Source organism: Mustela erminea, chromosome 19 (genome assembly GCF_009829155.1).
Source record: "Mustela erminea isolate mMusErm1 chromosome 19, mMusErm1.Pri, whole genome shotgun sequence".
Lineage (NCBI taxonomy): Eukaryota > Metazoa > Chordata > Mammalia > Carnivora > Mustelidae > Mustela > Mustela erminea.
In genome coordinates, this window is record NC_045632.1 from 5,706,991 (window position 1) to 5,729,549 (window position 22,559).

The 22,559-nt window shown below is 47.3% G+C and overlaps 1 protein-coding gene across 3 annotated transcripts; it reads right to left on the reverse strand.

Moving 5' to 3' along the window:
* Window positions 1-984: 984 nt before the first annotated feature.
* On the reverse strand, window positions 985-11,597 carry IZUMO2 (IZUMO family member 2). Of its 3 annotated transcripts, XM_032325809.1 has the most exons (7): window positions 11,359-11,597; window positions 11,073-11,147; window positions 7,294-7,380; window positions 7,041-7,061; window positions 5,755-5,835; window positions 2,678-2,795; window positions 985-1,073 (listed from the first exon to the last, which is right to left on the reverse strand). In XM_032325809.1, exons 1-7 carry the CDS (start codon window positions 11,588-11,590, stop codon window positions 1,031-1,033), a joined length of 657 nt encoding a protein of 218 aa, XP_032181700.1. In that variant the 5' UTR covers window positions 11,591-11,597; the 3' UTR covers window positions 985-1,030. The 3 variants fall into 3 exon arrangements, with proteins under 3 accessions (XP_032181700.1, XP_032181701.1, XP_032181702.1); XM_032325810.1 differs by lacking the exon at window positions 7,041-7,061; XM_032325811.1 differs by lacking the exons at window positions 985-1,073; window positions 2,678-2,795 and adding an exon at window positions 4,976-5,188.
* Window positions 11,598-22,559: the final 10,962 nt, after the last annotated feature.

Sequence of the window (22,559 nt, forward strand, 5' to 3'; positions counted from 1 at the left end):
GCTTCATTTACCAATAGTCTCTAGCATAAAAAATATGAGCAGCACTCAGCCTCAGAGGTTTCTCCTGTCACCTTACAATGATGGCAATGATATTTTTTAAAAATCTGAATTTCTGGGGACTCTTGAAAACTCTGAAGATCTGAAAACACTGGGCTGTTATTTCACTGTGACTGCAATAGAATGGAGCTGGGTACTTTCTATCCTCCATGGATGCGGTTCACTTTATATTCCTGGACCCATCAGTATTTGGGGTTTCAATCCCTGGGAAAAACCACCAAGCTCCTTTCCCTGACGTTTAAAGGACCTCAATGTATGGATCAGTATCTCTTTTGCAGGCTTCCTCCCCTTCCTCCAACACCACCATCCTCATTTATTCAACAAATATTTACTGAGTGCCTGCCTGCTCTGGGTCAAGCCTTGTGCATGGCACCGAATCTGCAGTAAATTTCGTTTTTCTTATCAATGCACATTCTTCCCACCAAACATCTTCATTATCCAGATCCTGAATGAGGTAGCAATAGTTTTTCTAGCAAGTTCAGAAACATAAGGATACCAGTCATCCAAATTTATTTGCTTCCTACTTTGGATTAGCAGGTAGCAAGAGTTCAGACAGCAAACGATTTACATGACAATGTATCTGAATCTATTCAGGAACACAGCAGAGTGAAAATTTAGTTCAGATAGGGAGGGAAGCCTGTATTTTCTGCATTAACTACTGCTGTTCTTCTGTCACACCATCCTTGAGGGTCCCACTATGGTGTCATCTCCTTTAGGATGCATTCCTCCTCAAAGAAGGAATGGCTGTCCTTTCAAGCTCTCATCACAAGTTGTCTATTCCTCTTGAAGATCCAAATCACTTCTACTTTGATGTAGGATCATTGGTACCTATGGATGAGTGAGACCTTGTCCCAACCCTTGACACCCAACTGGGAGGAGGGCCCTCCAGAAACTGACAGAGACATCAAGGAATTTGTCATAGACTTTATTAAACTTCTTTTCCTTTCCCCTTACAGAACCCCAAACCACCGCCCTACTGCAGCAGGAGTTTTCGGTTTTGCCTGTACGTAATAGCCCTGGTCAGAGAGAAAAAGCCTGGAGGTTACAAAGAGAACTTCAGGTCCCTCCAGGTCCCTCCATGTCACCCTCCAATCATCAGCCTTATTTGTTTCAGCCTGTGACATCATGGGTATCTGGGCAGATTTCCAGGGTTCCCAGCCATTCAGTGTTGGTACATGAATGAGGAGGAGAGAAAATCTGGGACTGGGAGAGAGGGTAAAATGTGAAAACAGAAAGAGTGGGAAAGTCTGAAGGAGACTCTGAAAGACATAGACATAGGGCAAGAGACTCATGGAGAAGAGAAAGAAAGAGAAGGAAATGAGGAAGAGAGAGAAGTAAATGTGCTGAATTGAACTGCGTCCATCTCCCCACCCCACCCCACCCCGCCTGCGTTATCCAAGTCCTAATCCCCAGGACCTGCAAATGTGACCTTGTTTGGAAATTGGTTCTTGGTGGATGTAATTAAGATCATTTGGGATTTAGGATGGATCCTACATTCAAAGCCGGGTGTCCTCATAGGAGAAGGTGTCGCAGAGGAAAAATCCATCTGAAGATGGGAGGTGGGTGGGCAGAGATTGGAGGGAAGCCATGAGCCAAGGAATGCCAAGGATGCCAAAGAGACCAAGGAGTGAGACAGACCTTGGGCAAGAGGCTTAGGGAGAGAAAAACAAGATTCAAGACAGAAATGAAGACCTAGTAAAGACTGGGGTGGTGATGAAGGGGTTTGAACATGGGGGAGTGGGAAAGAGCAATGGGGAAGGTACTGGAGAAAGAGAGGGGAGGTGGGAAGGATTCAACCTGGGAGGTGGGGGGTATGGGGGACAGCAGAATTGAGATGGGGACAGGGAGGGGAGGAGAAAGCCCAGTGGGAGAGGCAGAAAGAGGGAGAAAGAAGGGGACACAGACCGAACAAGCTCACAGTGGGAGCAGACATTCATTGTGCTGAGTGCTGATTTGACTCACCACTAGGCAGTGGGAAGGGAGGTTGAGGGGTAAGTGGAGGAAGCAGAGATGACAGAAAAGGGGCAAGAGAGGAGAGGAGAGGAGAGAATCTGGTGGGGCGACAGGTAGGCAGAGGTGGGAGAGTCCCTCTGAAGGGCAAAGAGGAGGGTGAGGTCCACTTCCCCCCTCGCACCCTGGGTTCAGTGCTTGGGACCCATGGAAATATTTTCATTTTAACCACATTGGAAAGCAGAACAGAATAAATTAATATAACGATGATGGTGAAGAAGAATATATAATAATGAATTCAGCTCTGATGACATCTGTCTTCATACCATGGCACATGCATGAAATACAATTATATATATATTTGTATTTATATTTATAATTATATTTACATTTTATGGAGGAAGAGATCCAGAGAGGCAAAAGTGCTGAGGACCCAGGAAAGATAAAAGGTGGTCCAGGGGTGAGAGGAAGAGGAGGTGTGAGAGAAGGAGAGATGGACAGAGATAGAGATGAGGGTGGGTAGGAGAAGAGATGGAGAGAAAGGAGGAGAGGCACAAAGTCAGTGAGGAGGAGATTCCCAAATGACACAGGGACCAATACAGGGCAGGGGCATTTTTGTGGGGCCCAGTGGTGCATTTGGAAGCCTCAGGAGAGGGCAGAGATGACTCACGCAGCCACGATGACCCCGAAGGAAAGAAGAGCGAGAAAAATGGAAATGATGGCACCTCTATCCTGCAGGCTCTCCTCCTCCTTCTGGTACTGCAGAGCCACGCGGGGCTGCGCATCAACTGGTGGGGTGGGGGAGACAAATCTGATTTCCAAGTCACCTCCCCTCCTTGGCTTTGCACCCACTCCCACCTGCTCACCCAGAAACCTCAGCCTCTCTCTCCCTCCTCCCTACCTGTCTGCTGCCCTCTCTCCTGGAGTCTGAGTGCATTCCTCCATTCCTCAAACTCTGTGTCCCAGGCACTGTTTTAGGTGCGCTGCATACTTCTACGAGCCCCACTGGCAAACAACTCTGCCATTGCGGCACTGGCAGTCTACACAGCACATCCCAGTGACAGCGAAGAGCTCAGCGCTAAATACGACTCAGCGGCTAGGGTGTGGGGGGTGGACGTGGATCCTTCGACTGCCGGTGAACACCAGATTTAATATTCTGACAGTCTCAAGACAAGATGAAAGTAAACCTGCATCTTAGCTGGGGACCCTGAAGATCCTTGAGAGTTCCATTCGGCATCTTCAAGTCGTCCCCTCCCCCCGACTCATTCTGTCAGCAGAGCCTCTTGGCTCCACCTTCAGAATGTATCCAGAGTCTTGATCCACCTCCTGGATCCATCTCGTGGGCTACCGACCTGGTCCAGCCCCCTATCAGCTCTCTCTCGGGGTTCTCCTTGCCCTACAGTCCCCCACCTGGCAGCCAGAGGGCGCCTGTCAACACCTAAGCCCTCTCCAATACCTCTTTCCGCAGAGCCTCCCCTAAGCTGGCCTCTAACTCAAAATAAAGGCCTAAATCCTCATCACGGCCCACCAGGCTTTGCACAATCTGGTCACCATGTGACGTGCTAGCTACTATGCCCTTCTTCATTCATTTGGCTCTGGCCACACTAGCCTCCCTCTTGTTGCTCAACCATGTTGGATCCTTGCACTAGCTGTTCCCTCTGTCATTCACACTGTTCCTTACTTGCTCACTCCCTCTAGATCCCAAACACCATTTCTTTAGAGATGTCCCGCTGCCTGCACTCTCTAAAGTAGCACCGTCCCTCCCTTTCTCCCAGGCACTTTCTATCAAACTTTCCCGTTTTGTTTTCATTAGAACACACTTGCTATCTAGAATCAGTCCATTTATTCCTTCATGTAATTGTCTGACAGCGGTTCTCAGCTGGAGACAATTATGTCTCCCACGGGATATTTGGAAAGGTCTGGAGACTAGAAATGATTGTCCTGACTTTGGCAAGGGGAGTAGTACTGGCATTTAGTGGGGTAGAGGCTAGGGGTGCTACTGAACCATCCTGCAATACACAGGACAGCCCTTATAACAAAGACTGTCCAGCCTCAGCTGTCAGCAGCGCTAAGAGAAACCCTAGTTAACCCTTCACCCCATTAAAATGCAGGCAATATGAGACATTTGTCTTCCCTTCTGCTGATCCTCAGTTTGGGAGCATAATGGGGTCCTCAAACTATCTGTTGTAGTTAACCACCGTCCCAAAGGAGCCAATGGACAAATTCCTTCTTTGCAGCTGGTCAGTGTCATGGAGGGGGAGGAAGGAACTGAGAGACTCTTCTAGATGAAAAAAAGTGGGGAAAACCCTACAGTTGAATTATATGAGAAGTCCTATAATTGGGTCCTGGTTTGAATGAATCAGCTGCGAAAGATATTCCATGGACAATTAGGGAAGTTGCAAAAGGACTTAGAATTACTTGATATTGAAGAATTGTTGCTAGGTTTTTTGGGTGTGAGAATGGCAGTGTGGTTACATAGGAAATGTCCTTATTTTTTAGAGGCACACACTATGTACGGGTGAAATCTCATAACGCTTGATTTCTTTTAAAATACCATGGCAGGGGCGCCTGGCTGGCTCAGTGGGCTAAAGCCTCTGCCTTTTGCTCTGGTCGTGGTCCCAGGGTCCTGGGATTGAGCCCCATATTGGGCTCTCTGCTCAGTGGGCAGCCTGGCCCCCCCCCCACTCTGCCTGCCTCTCTGCCTAAATAAATTAATAAAATCTTTTTAAACTCTTTTTTTTTTTAAGATTTCATGTATTTATTTGACAGAGAGAGAGAGATCACAAGTAGGCAGAGGCAGGCAGAGGGAGAGGGGGAAGCCCCGATGCTGGGCTCAATGTGGGGTTCGATCCCAGGACCCTGAGATCATGACCTGAGCCAAAGGCAGAGGTTTAACACACTGAGCCACCCAGGCATCCCTAATTAAATAAATAAAATCTAAAAAAAAAAAAAAAAAAGCAACGTGTGAATGGAGTGCCTGACTGCCTCAGTTGGGAGAGAACGTGACTCTTGATCTTGCAGTGGTGAGTTTGTGTATAGAGATAACTTTAAAAAAATACCATGGCAATAAATAAGTAAACCAGATGTGGAGGCATGTCCACTGTCAACATAATTTGATAGAAAGTGCTACTTTAGCGAGTGTGATCAGGGAGCCTTTGAGATGGTGAACTTGAAGACTTTTCTGAAATAAAGGAGTGATAGGAATAGTGTGACAGAGAGGGAACAACATGATTTTCCAATCTTGATGGATATATGGGGGTTCACTGTACTATTCTCACTGCTATAAGGATTTACATTTAAAAAATATCTGGGGGCACCTGGCTGGCTTAGTCAGTGCAGCATGCAACTCTTGATCTCAGGGTTGTAGGTTTGAGCCCCATGATGGGGGTAGCGATCATTTAAGAATTTAAAAATCTTTTTAAAAAATCTCTGAATGAATGAATAAGTGAACAAATTCAGCAGATTCTTCTGTACTCCCCAAGTGTGGCACTGGTGAAAAAAGAAAATGTTTTCCTAGCACCTGCTAGGAATTAGAGGCATTTTAAAGTTACAGCAGAATCTTCCCAGTTAACAGGAGGGGGAAAGTGAATTTCAGAATGTGGAAGCAACATCTGGGTCACACTGTAGGCAAGTAGTAAGTGCAGGATTCAAGGTCATATGTGGGAGATCTCAAAACCCGTATCTGCTGGGTCATGGCTGTCTTCATCTCTCATGCACCCCTGTCTTCCCTCACCTGCAGGAACTTACCAAAACAGTACTTTTTTTTAATGCAGCTGGGACTGATCTTCTGGCAATGTAAACAGTCTAAGACTTCTTCTCTTAGCAAGCCTGGAAAGGTGCGAAGGGAGAAGTGTGATAAAGGCAGATATCAGAGGACTGGCAAGGGGCAGGAAGGCAGGGGGAAAGAGATGGGAGTCTTTGGCCCTCCTGAATTTGGAGGTGCCCTGTACAGCACAGTAAGATGGTAAAAGTGCCCTGATTCACATTAAAAATAATTTTTAGAGGCACCTGCTTGGCTCAGTCAGTGGAGCATGTGACTCTTGATCTTGGGGTTGTAAGTTTGAGCCCCAAGTTGGGTATAGAGATGACTTAAGATTAAGATCTTAAAAATTAAAGAAAAAAATTTTTATAGAATCATTGAAGAGTTGAATTGAGTTGCAGTTGTCCTGTTGTCCAGCATTTGCTTGTAGACATCTAATTAGTTGAACAAATGTTAGATTTGTCGATTGAATGTCTACAGATCATTTAATTTGTAGGCATCTGTAGATTAAACGTCCACAAACAGAATGCTTGCATTTCTACATTCCCGTTTTGCAGGCCCCTGTGACAGATAATGGGTAGATGCTCATGAATCTGTCTCCTCCTCTTCCTGACGCTCTCTTCTCTCTTTCTCTCTCTCTCCATTTCCCAGGCTCCTTTGCAGTAGGTTGCAACCATGTGACCAGAGTTCTGGCCAATGGAAATTGGGCAGACAGATGCAGCCAGTTCTAGGCCGTGACAAAGAAGTTCCTGTCGGAGTTTTCCCTATTCTCTCTTCCTTTTTTTTTTTTTTTTTTTAAAGATTTTATTTATTTATTTGACAGAAAGAGAGATCACAAGTAGGCAGAGAGGTGGGCAGAGAGAGAGAGGGGGAAGCAGGCTCCCCGCGGAGCAGAGAACCCGATGTAGGGCTCGATCCCAGGACCCTGAGATCATGACCTGAGCCCAAGGCAGAGGCTTTAATCCAGAAAAGTTCAACTCTCAAAGGAATTTGAGTAAGAGAGAAATCTTTCTTTTTTTAAACCACTGAGATGTGGTGTTTATTTGCTCTATGACCTGGTCTGTCCATCCTGACATCCCCCAAAATGCTTTTTTACAGGTTGCAACCACTTCCATGAGCCCTCAAAAATCAGATATTCCTAGATATTATAGTTTTGGGGAGGGGGAGCCACCAGATGGAGTAGATGATGGTGGAGCTTGATTTGGGGGGAGATAGGGTAAAGAGGTGCGGAAGGGTAGGGAAGGGAGGGACAGAAAATAAATCCAGGACTCACGGCAAATTTTGCGATGGCAGGCTGCAAGAGAAAAGAGCTGAAGTGAGTTAAGTCGGGAAAGCAATTTGAGAATTTAATGGGAAGGGACCAGGGGAGGGAGAAGTGTGTCTGGAAATGAAAGCAAGGAATATTGGGGAGAGGCAGAGAAGACTGAGTCACAGGGGAGGTGAGCAAGGAGTCTGGGAGACAAAGTGGGAGAAGGGAATTGAGTGATAATAGGGGAGGAGGGGCTTGGTGGAGAGAGATGCTGCACCTTTCTGTTCATACGATTTTAAACCTTTCTTGAGTTCCTTGATCACTCTCTCCCTGAGAGCCACCAGCTCCTCTAGCAGAGGCCCATCTGAGGAGAAAGAGAGAGAGAGATACAGATATCCTTGTGGGGTGGGAGGTGTCCAGCAAGCCCACCCCATCTGCAGCTTCAAAGAGATGAGGAAACCCCTTTTCATTCACCAAGAGTAACAAGACCAGGTATTACTTAAGTTGTGGCCTGGGCGGTCTTATGTCTAGCTTCTGATCCACTGTGGGGGCCAGGACAATCCACCTTCCTCTAGCCTCAGTTTTCTGATCTGGTAAGTAGTAGAACAGACTTGGTTACCTCTCCCTTCCTTTCCTCTGTCTTGTTCTCCTCTCCTGTCTGCACTCACTCCTTCATCCAGCTGATTTCATCCAGCTTCATGGTTTTGTATATTACCTAGATCTGCACTGTCCAATATGGCAGGCACTAGCCCACATGGCTATTGAGTACTCGAAATGTGCTAGTCTGAATCGAGGTCTGCTGTTAGTATAAAATGCGTGTTGGAGTTTGAAGACATGGTTTGAATAAAATAACTAAAAAAAAAAACTCAATAATTTTTATGTTGCTTGATGTTGCAAACGTCATTTAGGTATTGGGCTAAATAAAATATATTAAAATTATTTTCATCTGTTTCTGTTACGTTTTTAAACCCGCGGCTACTAGAGAATTTAAAATTACGTGTGACTCCTACTTGTGCCTCACATCGTATCTCCACCGGACAGCACTGTTCTGTGTACACCAGTTTCTCCCACATCGATGTCCCTAGCCTAGACCACTCACTGCCTGAGCACTCACTCCCTGAAGTCCAGATGCATGGAGTCAAATACCCACTTAGGAACTCTGCTCTGGTCTGATGGGCATCTTATAATCACTAAGTCCAAAACAGAACCTTGACACATTCCTCCAAGCCTACTCCTAACCCTCGAGTCTTCTCCACCTTAGGAGATGGGAGGTGTCTGATTCTAATTGTTCAGCCCAGTCCTTGGTGCTTTGCCTCCTTTTTCCTCACACCCTGCATGCAGTCTGTCAACATGCATGTTATATGAACAAAACCTGTCTGTTCAATATCTAAGATAGGGCGCCTGGGTGGCTCAGTTGGTTAAGCGTCTGCCTTCGGCTCAGGTTGTGATCCCAGGGTCCTGGGATCGAGCCCCGCATTGGGCTCCCTACTCAGCTGGGGGTCTGCTTCTCCTTCTCCCTTTGCCCCTCTCCACCTCTTATGCTCTCACTCAGATAAATAAATAAAATCTTTAAAAATATATATCCAAGACAGATCCAGGAATATGATCTCCCTCTCAAACCTTCCCCAGCTACCATCCTGTTCTAGCCACGATCATGTCTTGCCTGGGCCACCACAGCAGCTTCTTGCTGGTCTGCCAGGCTCCCCCATGTCCTGCTCAAATCTCTTCTCCACAACCAGAGGTATGCTCTTAGAACCACAGTAAGCTCACCCGTATCCCCCTTCTTCTGCTCAGAGGCCTCCCATGTGACCCAGAATAGAAGCCAAAAGTCCTCACCATGACCTGGAAGGCTCTAGCCCACTTGCCCATCCCTGCCCCCTTACCTCTAGGACCTCATCTTCCACATCTCTCCCTCTCTGCACTCCAGCCTCCCTGGCTTCCTTGAGGTTCTGTGAATATGCCAAACATAGGCCCATCTCAGAAATGTGTTCTAGCTGTTCTTTCTGCCTGCAGTCTTCTACCCCAGCTGCTTCCCGAGGCTTCCTCCTATCCTTCAGGTCTGCTCACATGCCGACTTGTCGGTGACATCCCTTTGGCTGCTTGACTTCATACTGCGGCCCCCACCCTACTCCTAGTACCCCCATCCCCTGGCCCCTGCGGTATTTATTCCATAGTATTTGTTCTCATTTATGTTATGCAGTAAAGGGTTAACTCAGCAGGTCTGGTTTGTCCAAACCCTGCACATTCCAAAAAAAAGGTCTGGTTCCTCTAAGTCCCTGGAATATCCTGCCTGGGAAGGATGTCTTTCTGGGGATGCCTGGCTGGCTCGTTAGTACAGCATGCGACCCACTCCCAGGGTCGTGAGTTCAAGCCCCACATTGGGCATGGAGCCTACCAAAAAGAGTGTCACATGGTAGCAGCTTGACCTCCGGAGAGGCCGGAGACCAAGCAGCTACGTCAGCCACTTGAGTTCTCCGCACCAACATGACCGAGCCCCAAATGATACAATAATAGTTGGTAAAATGGCTGGCCAAGGGTCTTCAAAAATGTCAGTGTCATAAAGAGAAACGAATGAAGTGCATGATCCCAGAGCAGATCAAGGGTTGGAAGAAAGGTAGTGATGAAAGCCATGACTGTGACCATTGGAGAAATTTGAGGACTGGATATCAGATAGTATGGAGCTGGCATTAAATTTCCTAGGTCCACTCATAGTGCCAGAAAATACCTTTCCTTGTTCTCAGGAGATCCTCCATTGAAGAAATTAATGTTGAAGTGTCACTAACTCTTAAAAGCTACACACACGGGACGAATGAGGCAATGTGTTAAGGTGAACAAATGATGTATAGGTGTTCACGGTACTATTCTTGCAACTTTTATAACTACTGGAATTTTCTCAAAATACAAAAATCACCTTTTTAAAAGGTGAGAGCTTTAGCTACTGCTTTCAATTAGAGCTTTACAATTACTGATACTCAGGCCCCACACCTGATATTCTAATTTTCTTGGCCACTGCCCGGGCTTCTAGAATGTCTTAAAAGCTCTCTAGGGGATTCGAATGTGCAGCCTGAGTTGAGACCTGCTGCTCTAAACCTTGTGTGTTAAGGTTCAGATAGTAAATATGTTCAGATTTGAGGTCTAAATGGTCAGTGTCACAACTATTCAGTTCTGCCTTGGAGAGCAAAAGTGGTGGAAGACAATATGTAAATTATTATTGTTCTAATAAAACTTTATTTATAAAACAGGGGGCTGGCAAAAGGCTTTGGCCCCCAGCTGTATTTTGCCAACCTCTGTTCTAGGCAGGGAGGCTAGATGTAGCATAATGATCTTAATAGCTAACATTTATTGGGCACTTACTGTTTGCCTGGCTTTGTTCTAAATGCACATGCACAAACTCATTTACCCTTCTCAGTGACCATGAGGTAAGTGCTATTATTCCCGTTTTACAGATGAAGAAACTGAGGCACAAATAAGTCAAACATCAGGGCACCTGGGTGGCTCAGTGGGTTAAAGCCTCTGCCTTCGGCTCTGGTCATGATCCCGGGGTCCTGGGTTCAATCCCCGCATCGGGCTCTCTTCTCAGCGGGGAGCCTGCTTCACCTTCTCTCTCTCTGCCTGCCTCTGCCTATTTGTAATCTCTGTCTGTCAAATAAATAAATAAAATCTTAAAAAAAAAAAAAAAAGTCAAACATCCATGGGGCCCTCTACTGCTCTCTACTGGGGAATGTTATAAGGTCACTGAATGCAAAACCAGAAGAGACACCCCAGCGGTGGTGGTTAGGAATTAGTCTGCGCTGTGTACTTCGGACAGGTTACCTAACTTCTCTGAACCTCAGCCTCCCGCTCTGTAAAGGGCAGATCAGAGTAGCGCCCACAGTGATGAACTGTCCCTCGACTTTTTTGAGTAAAACACTTAGAACCCTGACACACACTAAAGGCTATACTCATGTGTTTTGTTTTGCTTGTTTTGTTTTTAATATCAAGAGGACGTGTGGTGGACTCCTGGAAAGGGAGGACGGAGAAGGGGGTTGGGAAAAGGTTTTCCCTCTTAGCTCCTACCTCTTAGAGAATTAACCATTAAGTGGCTTGTCTGGTTCTTGATAAAGGCCGTCACATGATCCAGGTGATCTATCCCTGAGGGCAAGACGGGAGGAAATTCCAGTGGGTCCCTCAGAGAGCCAGGGGACACCCCCATCTTCATCCAGAAATGGTTCCACCCTCCCCACTTGGAAAGGCAGACCCCAAAGTGTTTGTCTCCCACCCCAGCCTCGGGCTACCCCACGGGTCTCCCCTCCTCCACACCACCTCCTGCAGTGCCAGGAACCCTGCCCTCTCCAGCACGCACCCACTTTCCCCACAAACGCGTTCAGAGCGTAGTCCCGGAAGAAAGGCCCCTCCATGCCCAGGAGCACGGCCTGGGCACGCTCCAGCAGCTGCTGGAAATGGAAGCGCTTGGGGATGAGGGCGGAGTGCAGCTGTCTCAGGGCCTCCTGCACTGAGCGGTCACACTGCAGGCAGCCCCAGCCTCCGTGGGCGCTCAGGCCCAACAGCAGCAGGAGGGCTGAGGCCAGAGGCATGGCAGGGTCTTTGTGACCTCACAGAGGAAAGCTGCCCAGCCCCACCCCCCTAGCTAAGGGCGGGTTAGGGAGGCGGTGGGGGAAGGGGGAACACTGCGCAAAGGCATGTGTTTGCTGAGTACCTACTACGGCGTCAAGCATGGTTCTAGAAGCTAGGGAGAGTCTAGAAAAACACTGGTCTCTCTAGGGAGAGAGTCTAGAAAAACACAGGTCTCTGCCTTGTATCCCTGGATCATTCATTCATTCATTCATTCAACCTGGGAGGGAGAAGCAGACTCCCGTTGAGCAGGGAGCTCCACCGTGAGCTGGATCCCAGGACCCTGGGGTCATGACCTGAGCTCAACCAACTGAGCGACCCAGGCGCCCCTTCTTTTTACTTTCTTAACATGGCTAGCAGAAATTTTGAAATTACATGTGGGACTCACATTATATTTCAAATGGACATCGCTGGTCTAGCACATAGGTGATACCCAATTCATACCATTTGAATTGATTAGATGTGATTAAATTAGCTGGGGGTTGATGCGGGGAATCACGTAAAGTGTAATGAGAAAATTGGCCACAAGGGGACGCTCACAGCCGGATGAAATTCTCCCCTCACTCCCACCTGAGTCTCACCCTTGACTTCCTGTGGCCCTCGCCCACCCAGAATTAGCCACCTATAATCCTAGCTAATGCCATGGAGCCATTTGAGACAAGAACTGAGCTATGAATTTGATGGTCTTTCCTCTTCCTCCATTACTATGCCCCATGTAGCCAGTGAGTCAAGGGACTATTTGCCCAAAGAAGTTTTCAGAAGGGGATGGAAAACAAAGGTAGGAGAACAAAAACTGTAAATCCCCCAGCTTCTAAGCACCAAATCCTCAGGTCCAGGTGCAAGGCAGGAAGAATCAGGAAGCAGAACCGGTTTTGTTTCTCTGGTAATGCCTCCACGTTCATGTGCAATTTGGTAAAACTTAGTTAAATCAAGCATCTCCAGATTTCAGAGTCTGGCAATTCCTTTTTTTTTTTTTTTTTTTTTTTTTGAGACGGAGGCTGAAGAAATTCTCACACTCACCCACTAGGGGGCAAAGTGTTCATCACAATGTTGTTCATGGCGGGTGTGTCAAAGGCAACCTGGTGTCCCTCACCAGGGAGGAGGAGGTGCCCCAGAGTGTCCAGGGCAGAGGATTCTGCAGCCACCAGAAGCAACAGACATGCCTGCACCAAGAAGGCTGGGTTGGAGTGACAATAGTAAGAAACAGAGCCAGACCTCCCACCCAGTGCTGCTGATATAACTTTAAGATCCATCTATCTCAACCAAAAATACACAATGCGTAAGAACACCTACGAACAAAAGGATACAATAAACACGACAGTGGCGGCTCTAGCAAGGAAGCAATGTGGAGTCACTAAATTGGAAATAAATCAAACTAACACCTGCTTTGTGTGAACCAGGTGGTTAAGTGTACTGCTGGGGTCAGACTGCCTGTGCTTGAATTAATTAATAATTAAGCTCTTTCACTTAATCACTGGGTGGCCTCAGGCAAATTAGGTAACTCACGGTGCCATAGCTGCCTCATCCATAAAATGAAATGACAAGTGTACCTACATTATGGGGTTATCCCAAGGATTAAATAAGACAGATAGTGTTTAGAGTAGTACATACCAAACACTATCGAAGTGCTGGCTATTTTTATAAGCTTTATGAAATGAAGATTATGATTTACTTAATCTTTGCACCTGAGGTTATTAAAAATGGAAGGGAGGGGTGCCTGGGTGGTGCAGTTGGTTAAGCCTCCAGTTCTTGGTTTCAGCTCAGGTCGTGATCTCAGGGTTGTGAGATCGAGTCCTGCTTTGAGCTTCACGTTCAGTTCAGAGTCTACTTTTTCCTTCTGTCCCTCTCCCCCCAAATAAGTAAATAAATAAATACATACATAAAAGTTTAAAAAGTTAAAAAAAAAGGAAGGGAGGGGGGACTTTGGAGCTGGGGAGGGGAAAGAGATTCAAGGACAAGGGGAAACAATAGATCTGGAGGTGAACATGGGGGCTTCTGAGTGTGGCAGGGGTGAAAGGACATGAAAGATGCCTGTATTAGTCAGGGCGGGCTAGATTATGCTGCTGTAACAGGCAGTCTCAAAATTCAGTGGCTTAAAACAGAAAACTTATTTTTTACTCATGTCATTATGGCTGGCTGGTCAAGACTCTGGCAGAGAGGGAAAAAAAGAAGAAAACCCACATTCATTCTTAAAAGTTTCCACCCACAGATGACACCTGCTCCTTGGCCAAATTGAGTCTCCTGGCCATACCACACTTCATGAGCATGAGGAAGAGCAACCCCTCATGTATGCAGAAGGACTGAGAGTTGAAATATTTGTGAGCAGCTTGAATGACTGGCTCGAAGCCCAGTTTAAGCTTAGGGATCTGAGGGCTGAGACAACTTGTCCCTCAAGTCTGGGACTGGCTCAGAGAAGTTCTATTATACCACTATGGTGGGCAGTGTAATTGTCCCCTATCACTGTAACAACAACAACAAAAATCCAAACACAGTGCCTACAAATAATGATAAGCGTTTGTTATCTCACAGTTACTGTGGGTCAGGAATTAGGAAGTGGCTGAGCTTGTACACCATGCTGGCTCAGAGTCTCATGATATCAGCCTGGGCTGTAGTCATCCGAAGGCAAGACTGGGGCAGGAGAAACTTCCTTCACTGTGGCCCCCTCACAAGCTGGTACTGGCCCTTGGCAGAAAGCCTCAAATCCCTGCTCTTACAGGCTTCTCAAAGGTCCACAAGGTATACCAGCTGGTTTCTTCCAGAGTGAACATTTCAAGAGAAAGCCAGACAAAGGGGCCATGTCTTTTGCGACCTAGCCTCCAAAGCCGCACACCATTACTTCTACCACGTTCTATCGATTGGAAGCAAGACATGGAGTCTGGCTCACATCGCAGGAAAGGGTGATTAGCTCCAACCTTTGAAGGAAGGGGGACCCAGGCAGCCAGGGGGAATGGTGGAGTATGTCTTTGGCTATGGAAAAGCCTGTACCTGTTGGATAGGCTCAGGAGCATTATAGGAAATGTGGTAGAGATTGCTAATTGACACCAAAATCTGGTCCCCCTTGAGAACATACAAGTCCCACACATTATTCTAGTTACTCATGTTTAATCTAAGTAATTCTTCTGAAAACCCCGTGAGGTAATAAAACAACACCTAACATTTATGGAGCACATATTACATGCCACACATTATCCTAACTTTATTTTACATGCTTCAACTCATTCAGTCTCACAACAACTCAGTGAGACAGGTACGGTTTTGACCTGCATTGATAAATGGGAAAACTGAGGACCTGAGAGGTTAAGTAATGATTCTAAGGTGGCACAGCTGGTGAGTTGCGAGAGCTGGGATTTGAACCCAGGCAGTCCGAATCCCGGGGCCATGCTCTTGACCACTACACTACAGTAGAAAAGAAAACAGGGTATGCTTTGTGCACACATTGCTGCTGTAAAAAGTTGCACCTGTGGCTCCAAAATTTTCGGAGGGTTCACTGTGCTCCATGAACCTCCTAGAGTAATTGACATAATGTAGTGTATCGTCTAAACAAAGGCAATCTTGAGCACCTTTAAGCCGCACAGAGCTTTAAAAAAAATCCTTATTTGACAGATGCAGAAACTGAGGCTTAGCAGGGTCGAGCTGCTCCTGCTGGGCTGTGTGGGTAGGGACAGAAGCAGGAGTGGGGCCAGGCAGCCCGGAATAGGTCACTACAGTCCTGGGGGGCCATGCTAATGGCCTGGTTTGGCGTTGGTGGGAGGCTGAAAGGATGCCAGGGAAACTGTTGGAGGGATTTGGCGTTGAGCCCAGAAGAGGAGGCAAAATTAGAGGAGGCAGCTCCTGGGTTGGGTGGGGGTGGGTTGGGGTTGCAGGGGAGGGGGTTGGGAAACAGTGTTGGTGAGGTGGGGAGGGGTGGGGGGAGTGGTAGGTGGGTGGGGGAGAGTTGGGGTGCAGTGGGGGAGGGGCGGGTTTGGTGGGGGGGTTGGGGATCCGTGTTGGTTTTGGGGGATGCATTGGGGGTGCTGTCCCGCAGTCCACCGCCCAGGCCCAGCCCCCTCTCCAGTCCACATCGCGTGGTTACAGAAGCAGCGTTTGTCCTCATGTGCTGGTGTGGGAAGATAAATTGGGACAATTACTTTGGAAACGGTCTGGCAGGACCCAGGAGGTCTGGCCAGTGCCCATCCTCTTGCCCTTGTGTGCTCTGTTAGAAGGGTGTGCGCAGGTGTCCTCATACCAGGTGCGGACAGCCACGCCCTTCCTAAGGATCCCAAGCCAGGAACAATCCAGATGTCCATCACCAGGAGACTTGCTGCACAAACGCACAGAGCTTTTGCAGATTAGTAAAAGGGCATTGCCGTTCCTCAGTTTTCTAGTGACTGGTTGGCAAAATCACGTGTTGAAGCTTTGTGGTTCTTAAAATATTTCAGACATTCGTCAACTATGAACTATCTTAACCTCACTGTCTTGCTAGATCCCTGGCGCTGTACCTTCCCTGATGCCGGCCCTCCTCTTCACACAGGGACACATACTTCCTGTCCGCTCTGCCTAACAGTGTTCATTTGGGTCTCCAATGTTCTGTAAACACTGCCTTCCTCCCGGCGGGGCCCTGGACCCCTAACCCCTGGGTGAAAACGGTCCAACCTTGGACCATTCAACCACCAGAAGAAAATTGTTTTAATTGACAGTTGCAGAAATGTGGCATGGTTTTACATTGATCGTTTGCTAATGCATTCGGCGGTATTTTGCATGTATGACAACACATCCTTGGATCATAAAAACAGAACAAAATCCACATGGTGGCACGTTCCTCCGATTCATTCATGCCACACAGCGCTGGGACAAACGGTCACCAGCCACACACCATGTTAAATGCATTTCTTACACATGACTTCATGCCAAAGAAGTCACACAAAGGAAATGAAATCGGAGATTCCATTGATGGAAAGCTCAGAACAGGCCAAAGCCAACCACGGGATCAGGTAAACGGACCAGGAAATGGGGGGAGGGGCCAGGAGGAGGGGGCGCAGGGTTCCCCTTTGTGACCACCTGGTGACTACAAGGGTTTTTCATTTTACAGCTGTCAACTAAGCTACAAGTTGTGACTTCTAAAATCAATTACATATTTTATTCTTAGAGGAAGGATAATTGCCTGCCATGATCTGATCTCCATTTTACAAAATTGTAGTAAAATACACACAACACAGAATTGACCATGGGGACTGTTTTTATTTATTTATTTAAAAGATTTTTATTTATTTATTTTGAGAGCGAGCGAGCGAGGGAGCACAAGAAAGGCAGGAGGGTCAATGGGAGAGGGAGAAAGAGAATCTCAAGCAAGCCCCAGGACCAGTGCAGAGCCCTATTCGGGGCTCGATCTCACCACCCCGAGATCATGAACTGAGTCGGAATCAAAAGTCAGGTGCTTAGCTGACTGAGCCACCTGGGTGCCCCTATTTTTTTCCTAAGTTTTATTTATTTAAGTAATCTCGACACCCCACGTGGGGCTCGAACACACAACCCTGAGATCAAGTGCCACATGCTCTTTTGACTGAGCCAGCCAGTTACCCCCCATTTTAAAAAAAGATTTTGTTTATTTATTTGACAGAGAGATCACAAGTAGGCAGAGAGGCAGGCAGAGAGAGGGGGGAAGTAGGCTCCATCCCAGAACCCTGGGATCATGACCCGAGCTGAAGGCTGACGCTTAACCCACTGAGCCACCCACGTTCCCCCAGGTACCCCCCACTTTAACCATTTTTTACAGTTAACCATTTTTCACTACAGTGGCCATTAAGTACATCACCACCATCTGTCTCCAGACCCATGAGATCCTAATTCTCCATTCCCGCTCCCCTCAGCCTCTGGCATCCAATATTTTATTTTCTGAGTCTCTGAGTTTAACTACTCTAAGTACCTCGTATGAGTGGAGTCAGGCAGTGTTTGCTTTTTTGTGACTGGCGTATTTCACTCAGCATGATGTCCTCAGGGTTCTCGCTGTTGTGGCAGGTGGCAGAATGTCCTTCCTTTTTAGGTGGATTACTATTCCCCCGGACGGGGAGACCACATTTTGCTTATCCGTTCATCCGTCAACAGACCCTTGGGTTGCTTGCTTGCATGTTACATGTTCTATAGCTTTCTGGTTCTGTGTTGCATTTGGCAGCAAAAAAAGCTTTAAAAAATAATGTGCAGTGCTGTTTGCTGGGTAAAGAGCACACACACACACACACACACACCCCCAGTGGCCTGGGCCTGGGTGTCACCCTGAGACAGAGGTGGGGCCCGTGACCTGTCTCCCAGGGCATTTCTCACACCCACAGGGTGGGGCGAGGTCACACCTACCCACCAGCTTCTCTCCACTTCAGTCACCCACCCACCCTGAGGGAGCTACACCACCTCTGCTCAAACTTCAGCTCTGGGTGGCCTCTGGGGCCAGGACACCTCAGGAAATTCAGCACCCTCCCCAGCCCCGGGGCTTCTCTGCAAACAGCTGGGCTAGTGAGGCGCCCCCAGGCTGTCTGCCCTTCTGCAATCCCAGCTGTCCTCCCCATCCTCCAGCTCTGTGCCTCACTGTTTTTCTTTTTGTCTCTCCTTCTCTGGGTCTCTGTCCCTTATCTCTAGATCGCCATCTTTTGGTGCCTTTTTTTCTTGGCTTGCTTTTCCTTTTCCTTTTTCTGCCTTCCTGCCTTGCTTTGACCTGTGTTCAGGGAGCCACCCACTTTCTGTGTGACCTTGGGCAAGAACCTTGGCCTCTCTGTGCCCTCCCAACTGAGACACTACTGACATTGGAGAGGCCATCCTGTGCACTGTCATCTCTTAGCCTCCACCTGCCAGATGCAAATAACACTCCACCCCCGCTGTGACAGCCACCGAAGTCTGTAAGCTGTTGCCACGGTCCCCCATTTAAGAACCAGTGGGTAAACATTAGTCCCCAGAGTGAAGTGATCAAGAGAATGGGGGGAGTGAAGACCTAATCACAATGTACAGCTTTGGGGTTTCAAATGACACCATCAAAAAAGTGAAAGGATGGGGTGACCTGCCTGGCTCAGTCGGTAGAGCATGCAACACATGATCTCAGGGTCATGAGTTCAAGCCCCACATTGGGCATAGAGCTTACTTAAAATTACATTATATTAAAAAAAAATGAGGGGCACCTGGGTGGCTCAGTGGCTTAAAGCCTCTGCCTTCAGCTCAGGCCATGATCTCAGGGTCCTGGGATTAGGCCCAAGATCGGGCTCTCTGCTCAGCGGGAGCCTCTTCCCTTCCTCTCTCTCTGCTTGCCTCTCTGCCTACTTGTGATATCCCTCTCTCTCTCTGTCAAATAAATAAGTAAAATCTTAAAAAAAAAAATGAATTCCACCCACAGGATGGAAGAACATACTTGCAAATCACAATTATGATAAGAGACTTGACTTATATCCAGTATATAAAACAGACTCTAACAACTGAAAAAATAAATAACCCAATGAAGAAATGAGCAAAGAACTTGAATAGACATTTCTCCAGAGTTGATCTAGAAATGGCCAAGAAGCACATGGAAAGAGGCTTCATGCCATTAGTCGTCAGGGAAACACTAACCAAAACCTCGGCGAGAGACCATCTTTCACCACTGGGATGGCTGTAATCAAAGAGTCAGGTGCTCCTAAGTGTTGGCTGGAATGTGCAGAGACTAGAACTTTCATGCATCACTGGTGTAGGGGTAAGATAGTGCAGCTGCTCTATAAAAATGGTCTGGATCTTCCTCAAAAAGTAAAACATAAAGCTTTATGTTATGACCTATGACCCAGCAATTCTGCTCCTTGGTAAATATTCCAAAGCTTTGAAAGCCTATGTCCACGAGAAAGAGTGTGCACGCATGTTCACAATTGTTGGGAGGTGAAAATGGCCCAAATGCCCACCAACTGATGAATGGATAAACAAAATGGAGCCCATTCATGCAGTGGAATATTATTCAGCCACAAAAAGCAATGATGCCGTGACACACACTATAACAGGAATGAATGGTGAAAATGTTATGCTAAGTGAAAGAAACCAGACTTGAAAGACTTTGTGTTGTAGGATTCCATTCATATGAAATGTCCAGAATAGGCAAATTCTTAGAGACAGAAACCAGAATCATAGGGACCGAAACCCTGGTGGTCAGGGCCTGGGGGCTGGGGGGACAGGGGAGCAATTGCTATTGAGTACGGGGTTTTTCTGGAGGTGATATTTCTTTCCCTGAACCTCAGTGTTCCCATCTGTAAAATGAGGCTAATATTAGTTAGTATCCCTACAGCACTTTTTCTGTGAGGGGCAAATGAAATGATGCTTTTAAAGTCCTTGTCCCATAAGTGTGAGCTGGAAGCAGCAGGAGAGATAACCCGTTGGATCCCCTCAGCGATTCTGATTGATGGGAAGCCTGGGTGGCTCAGTTGGTTAAGCGTCTGCCTTTGGCTCAGGTCCTGATTTCAGGGTCCTGAAATCAAGCCCTGTGTCAGGCTCCCTGCTCAGCAGCAAGTCTGCTTCTCCCTCTCCCTGCTGTTCTCCCTGCTTGTGCTTTCTTTCACTCTCAGATAAATAAATAAAATCTTTAAAACAAAAAACGAAAGAAATTCTGATTGGTGAAGACTCAGCCTCCTTCCTCTCCTTCTCTTCCTGGCCCTAGTCTCCTCCTTGGCTTTGGTCTCCCCACTCCAATCTATTCCCTCCAGGGCTCCAGAGCTGACCCTGCTCCTCCTTTGTGTATAGCCCTCCCATGGCTCCCTACTGCCCCCAGGACAGAGCCTGGTGGGCAATGGAGACACCTGGCCATACTCTCCCTTGCATCACATTCACTGTAGACCCAAGCACTCAGGGATGGCCTGACTCACAACCCTACACCCTTGACCATGCAGGTTTCCTCTGCCTTGAATGCCCTTCGCATTCTCTTCTTCCCCACCTGCCCAGTGAACTCAGTTCTGGGCTGAAGTCACAGCCTGGCACATGCCCTTTGACCTAGTGATTCCAATTCTAGGAAGTCAGCCTTCAAATAACACCCATACATGAGCTCAGAGAACTAGGCACAAGGACATTTGTTCACTGTGGCACTGCTAATCATGGTGGAGGAGCGAATAACCTAAACGTTCATCAGAAAGGGATGGCCAGAAAAATCCCATGAGGAGGCTGTGAAATAGGAGAATGGGATAGATGAGAATGAATACAGACAGGCACCTCTTCAAGATGCATTGCTATGTGAAAAATGCAAGGCACAAAACCCCATATATTCCATGCTCTGCCCCTCCCTACCTCACTGTGTGACCTTGGGAAAATTACTTTGTCTCTCTGAAGCTCCATTCTCTTGTCTATGAAGTGGGATGTTCATAATGTCAGAGGTCGCAGTAAAGATTAAGCAACAAAACATGCAGGGAAATGTACAAATGTACCATTCAAAAATAGAGCAAATAGTAAGCATTCAGAAAATGTTAGGGGTTTTTTTTTCCCCTTTTATTTTTTTTCAGAGGGAGGGGGTGGGACCCAGTCAGAGGGAGAGGGAGAATCTTAAGCAGGCTCCATTCCCCGTGTGGAACTCAACACTGGGGCTTGATCCCACGACCCTAACATCATGACCCAAGCCAAAATCAAGAGTTGGATGCCTAACCACCCAAGCGCTCCAGAAAATGTTAGCTTTTGATATTAGGGCAGAGACTGGAAATTTTTTCTGGGAAGGGCCAGAGAGTCAATATCTTTCCCTTTGTAGACCATCTGGTCCCTGTTGCAACCACTCAGCTCTGTTATTGTATCACAGAGACGGTCACAGTGCATCAGCAAATGGATGCAGCTGTGTTCCAAACAACAATTTAATAGAACAGACAGCTGGCCCCTAGGCCATCGTTTGCCAACCCCTGTATTAGAACTGAAAAAGAGGGGCTCCTGGGTGGTGCAGTTGGTTGATTCCTGGTTTTGGCTCAGGTCATGATCTCAGGGTTGTGGAATTGAGCCCCATGTCAGGCTTCAGGCTCAGTGAAAAGTCTGAGGAGTCTCTCTTCCTCTGCCCCTCCTCCCACTGTGCACTCTCTCTCTCTTTCTCTCTCTTAAATAAAGAAATCTTAAAAAAAAAAAAAGAATTGAAAAAGGGACAACTATTTATTTTTATAGGCTTTGTGTACCCCTCCAACCTTTGAACTCTTGTCTCTCACAGTCTTTATCAGACTGCATTGTGCTACCTGTTTCTCTTTCCCTATGGGGCTCCAACCCTCCCACCACCAGACATTGAACTCTCCCAGGACAGGAACCTTATCTGAGCTACATGGGTCTCTAGAACCCATCCTCCATCCCTGTTGTAGGAGCACAGCAGAACATTTGTTGCATTCATTCATTCATAGAGACAAAACATGCCCCAACTACATGCCAGGTCCTGTTCTAGACCCTGAGACTATAACACAGACATGAACTCCTGCAGCTTATGTTGTAAAGGGGCAGACAGTCTGCCAGTCAAATAAACACCCGAAATATATAAGCTCTCAGATGGTCCCATGCATCAAAGAGAAGTAAATAAAGCCGGAACAGAGGATGAGAAGTGAGGAAGGTGTTGCTAATTTCCATGGTTTGGCCAGTGGAGGCCTCACTGTGATGGTGAGGTCAGAAAGGAAATAAGGGAGTGAGTCATGGGGATTTCTCAGAGATGAACCTTTGGGTGGATGGAACAGGAAGTGCAAAGTTCCTGAGGTGGGAACAAGCCTGGAATTTTCAAGGAAAAGCAAAGAAATCAGTGTGACAGCACCTGAGAGCATTGGGGAAAGAGTTGAAGATCCAAGACAGAGCACAGGCTTGATGGGGGCACTATAGGGACAGTAATCCCAGTCGTGAAGTCTCCACCCTCTTGACCTAATCACTACCATCCCTCCCAAATTCTCACCTCCTCAGACCTTCATTTTGGGGATTAGGATTTCAACATACAAATTTTAGGAGGACACAAACATTCAGACCATA

What these genes read in the sequence shown, in the direction of transcription:
- IZUMO2 (XM_032325809.1), bottom strand. Translation starts at nt 11,590, where the DNA reads ATGCCTCTGGCCTCAGCCCTCCTGCTGCTGTTGGGCCTGAGCGCCCAC. An exon ending in CGCGTTTGTGGGGAAAGTGG is followed by an intron (nt 11,148 to 11,358) that starts GTGCGTGCTGGA and finishes TCTTGCCCTCAG; the next exon opens with GGATAGATCACCTGGATCAT. An exon ending in TAAAAAAAAGTACTGTTTTG is followed by an intron (nt 2,796 to 5,754) that starts GTAAGTTCCTGC and finishes CCACCCCACCAG; the next exon opens with TTGATGCGCAGCCCCGCGTG.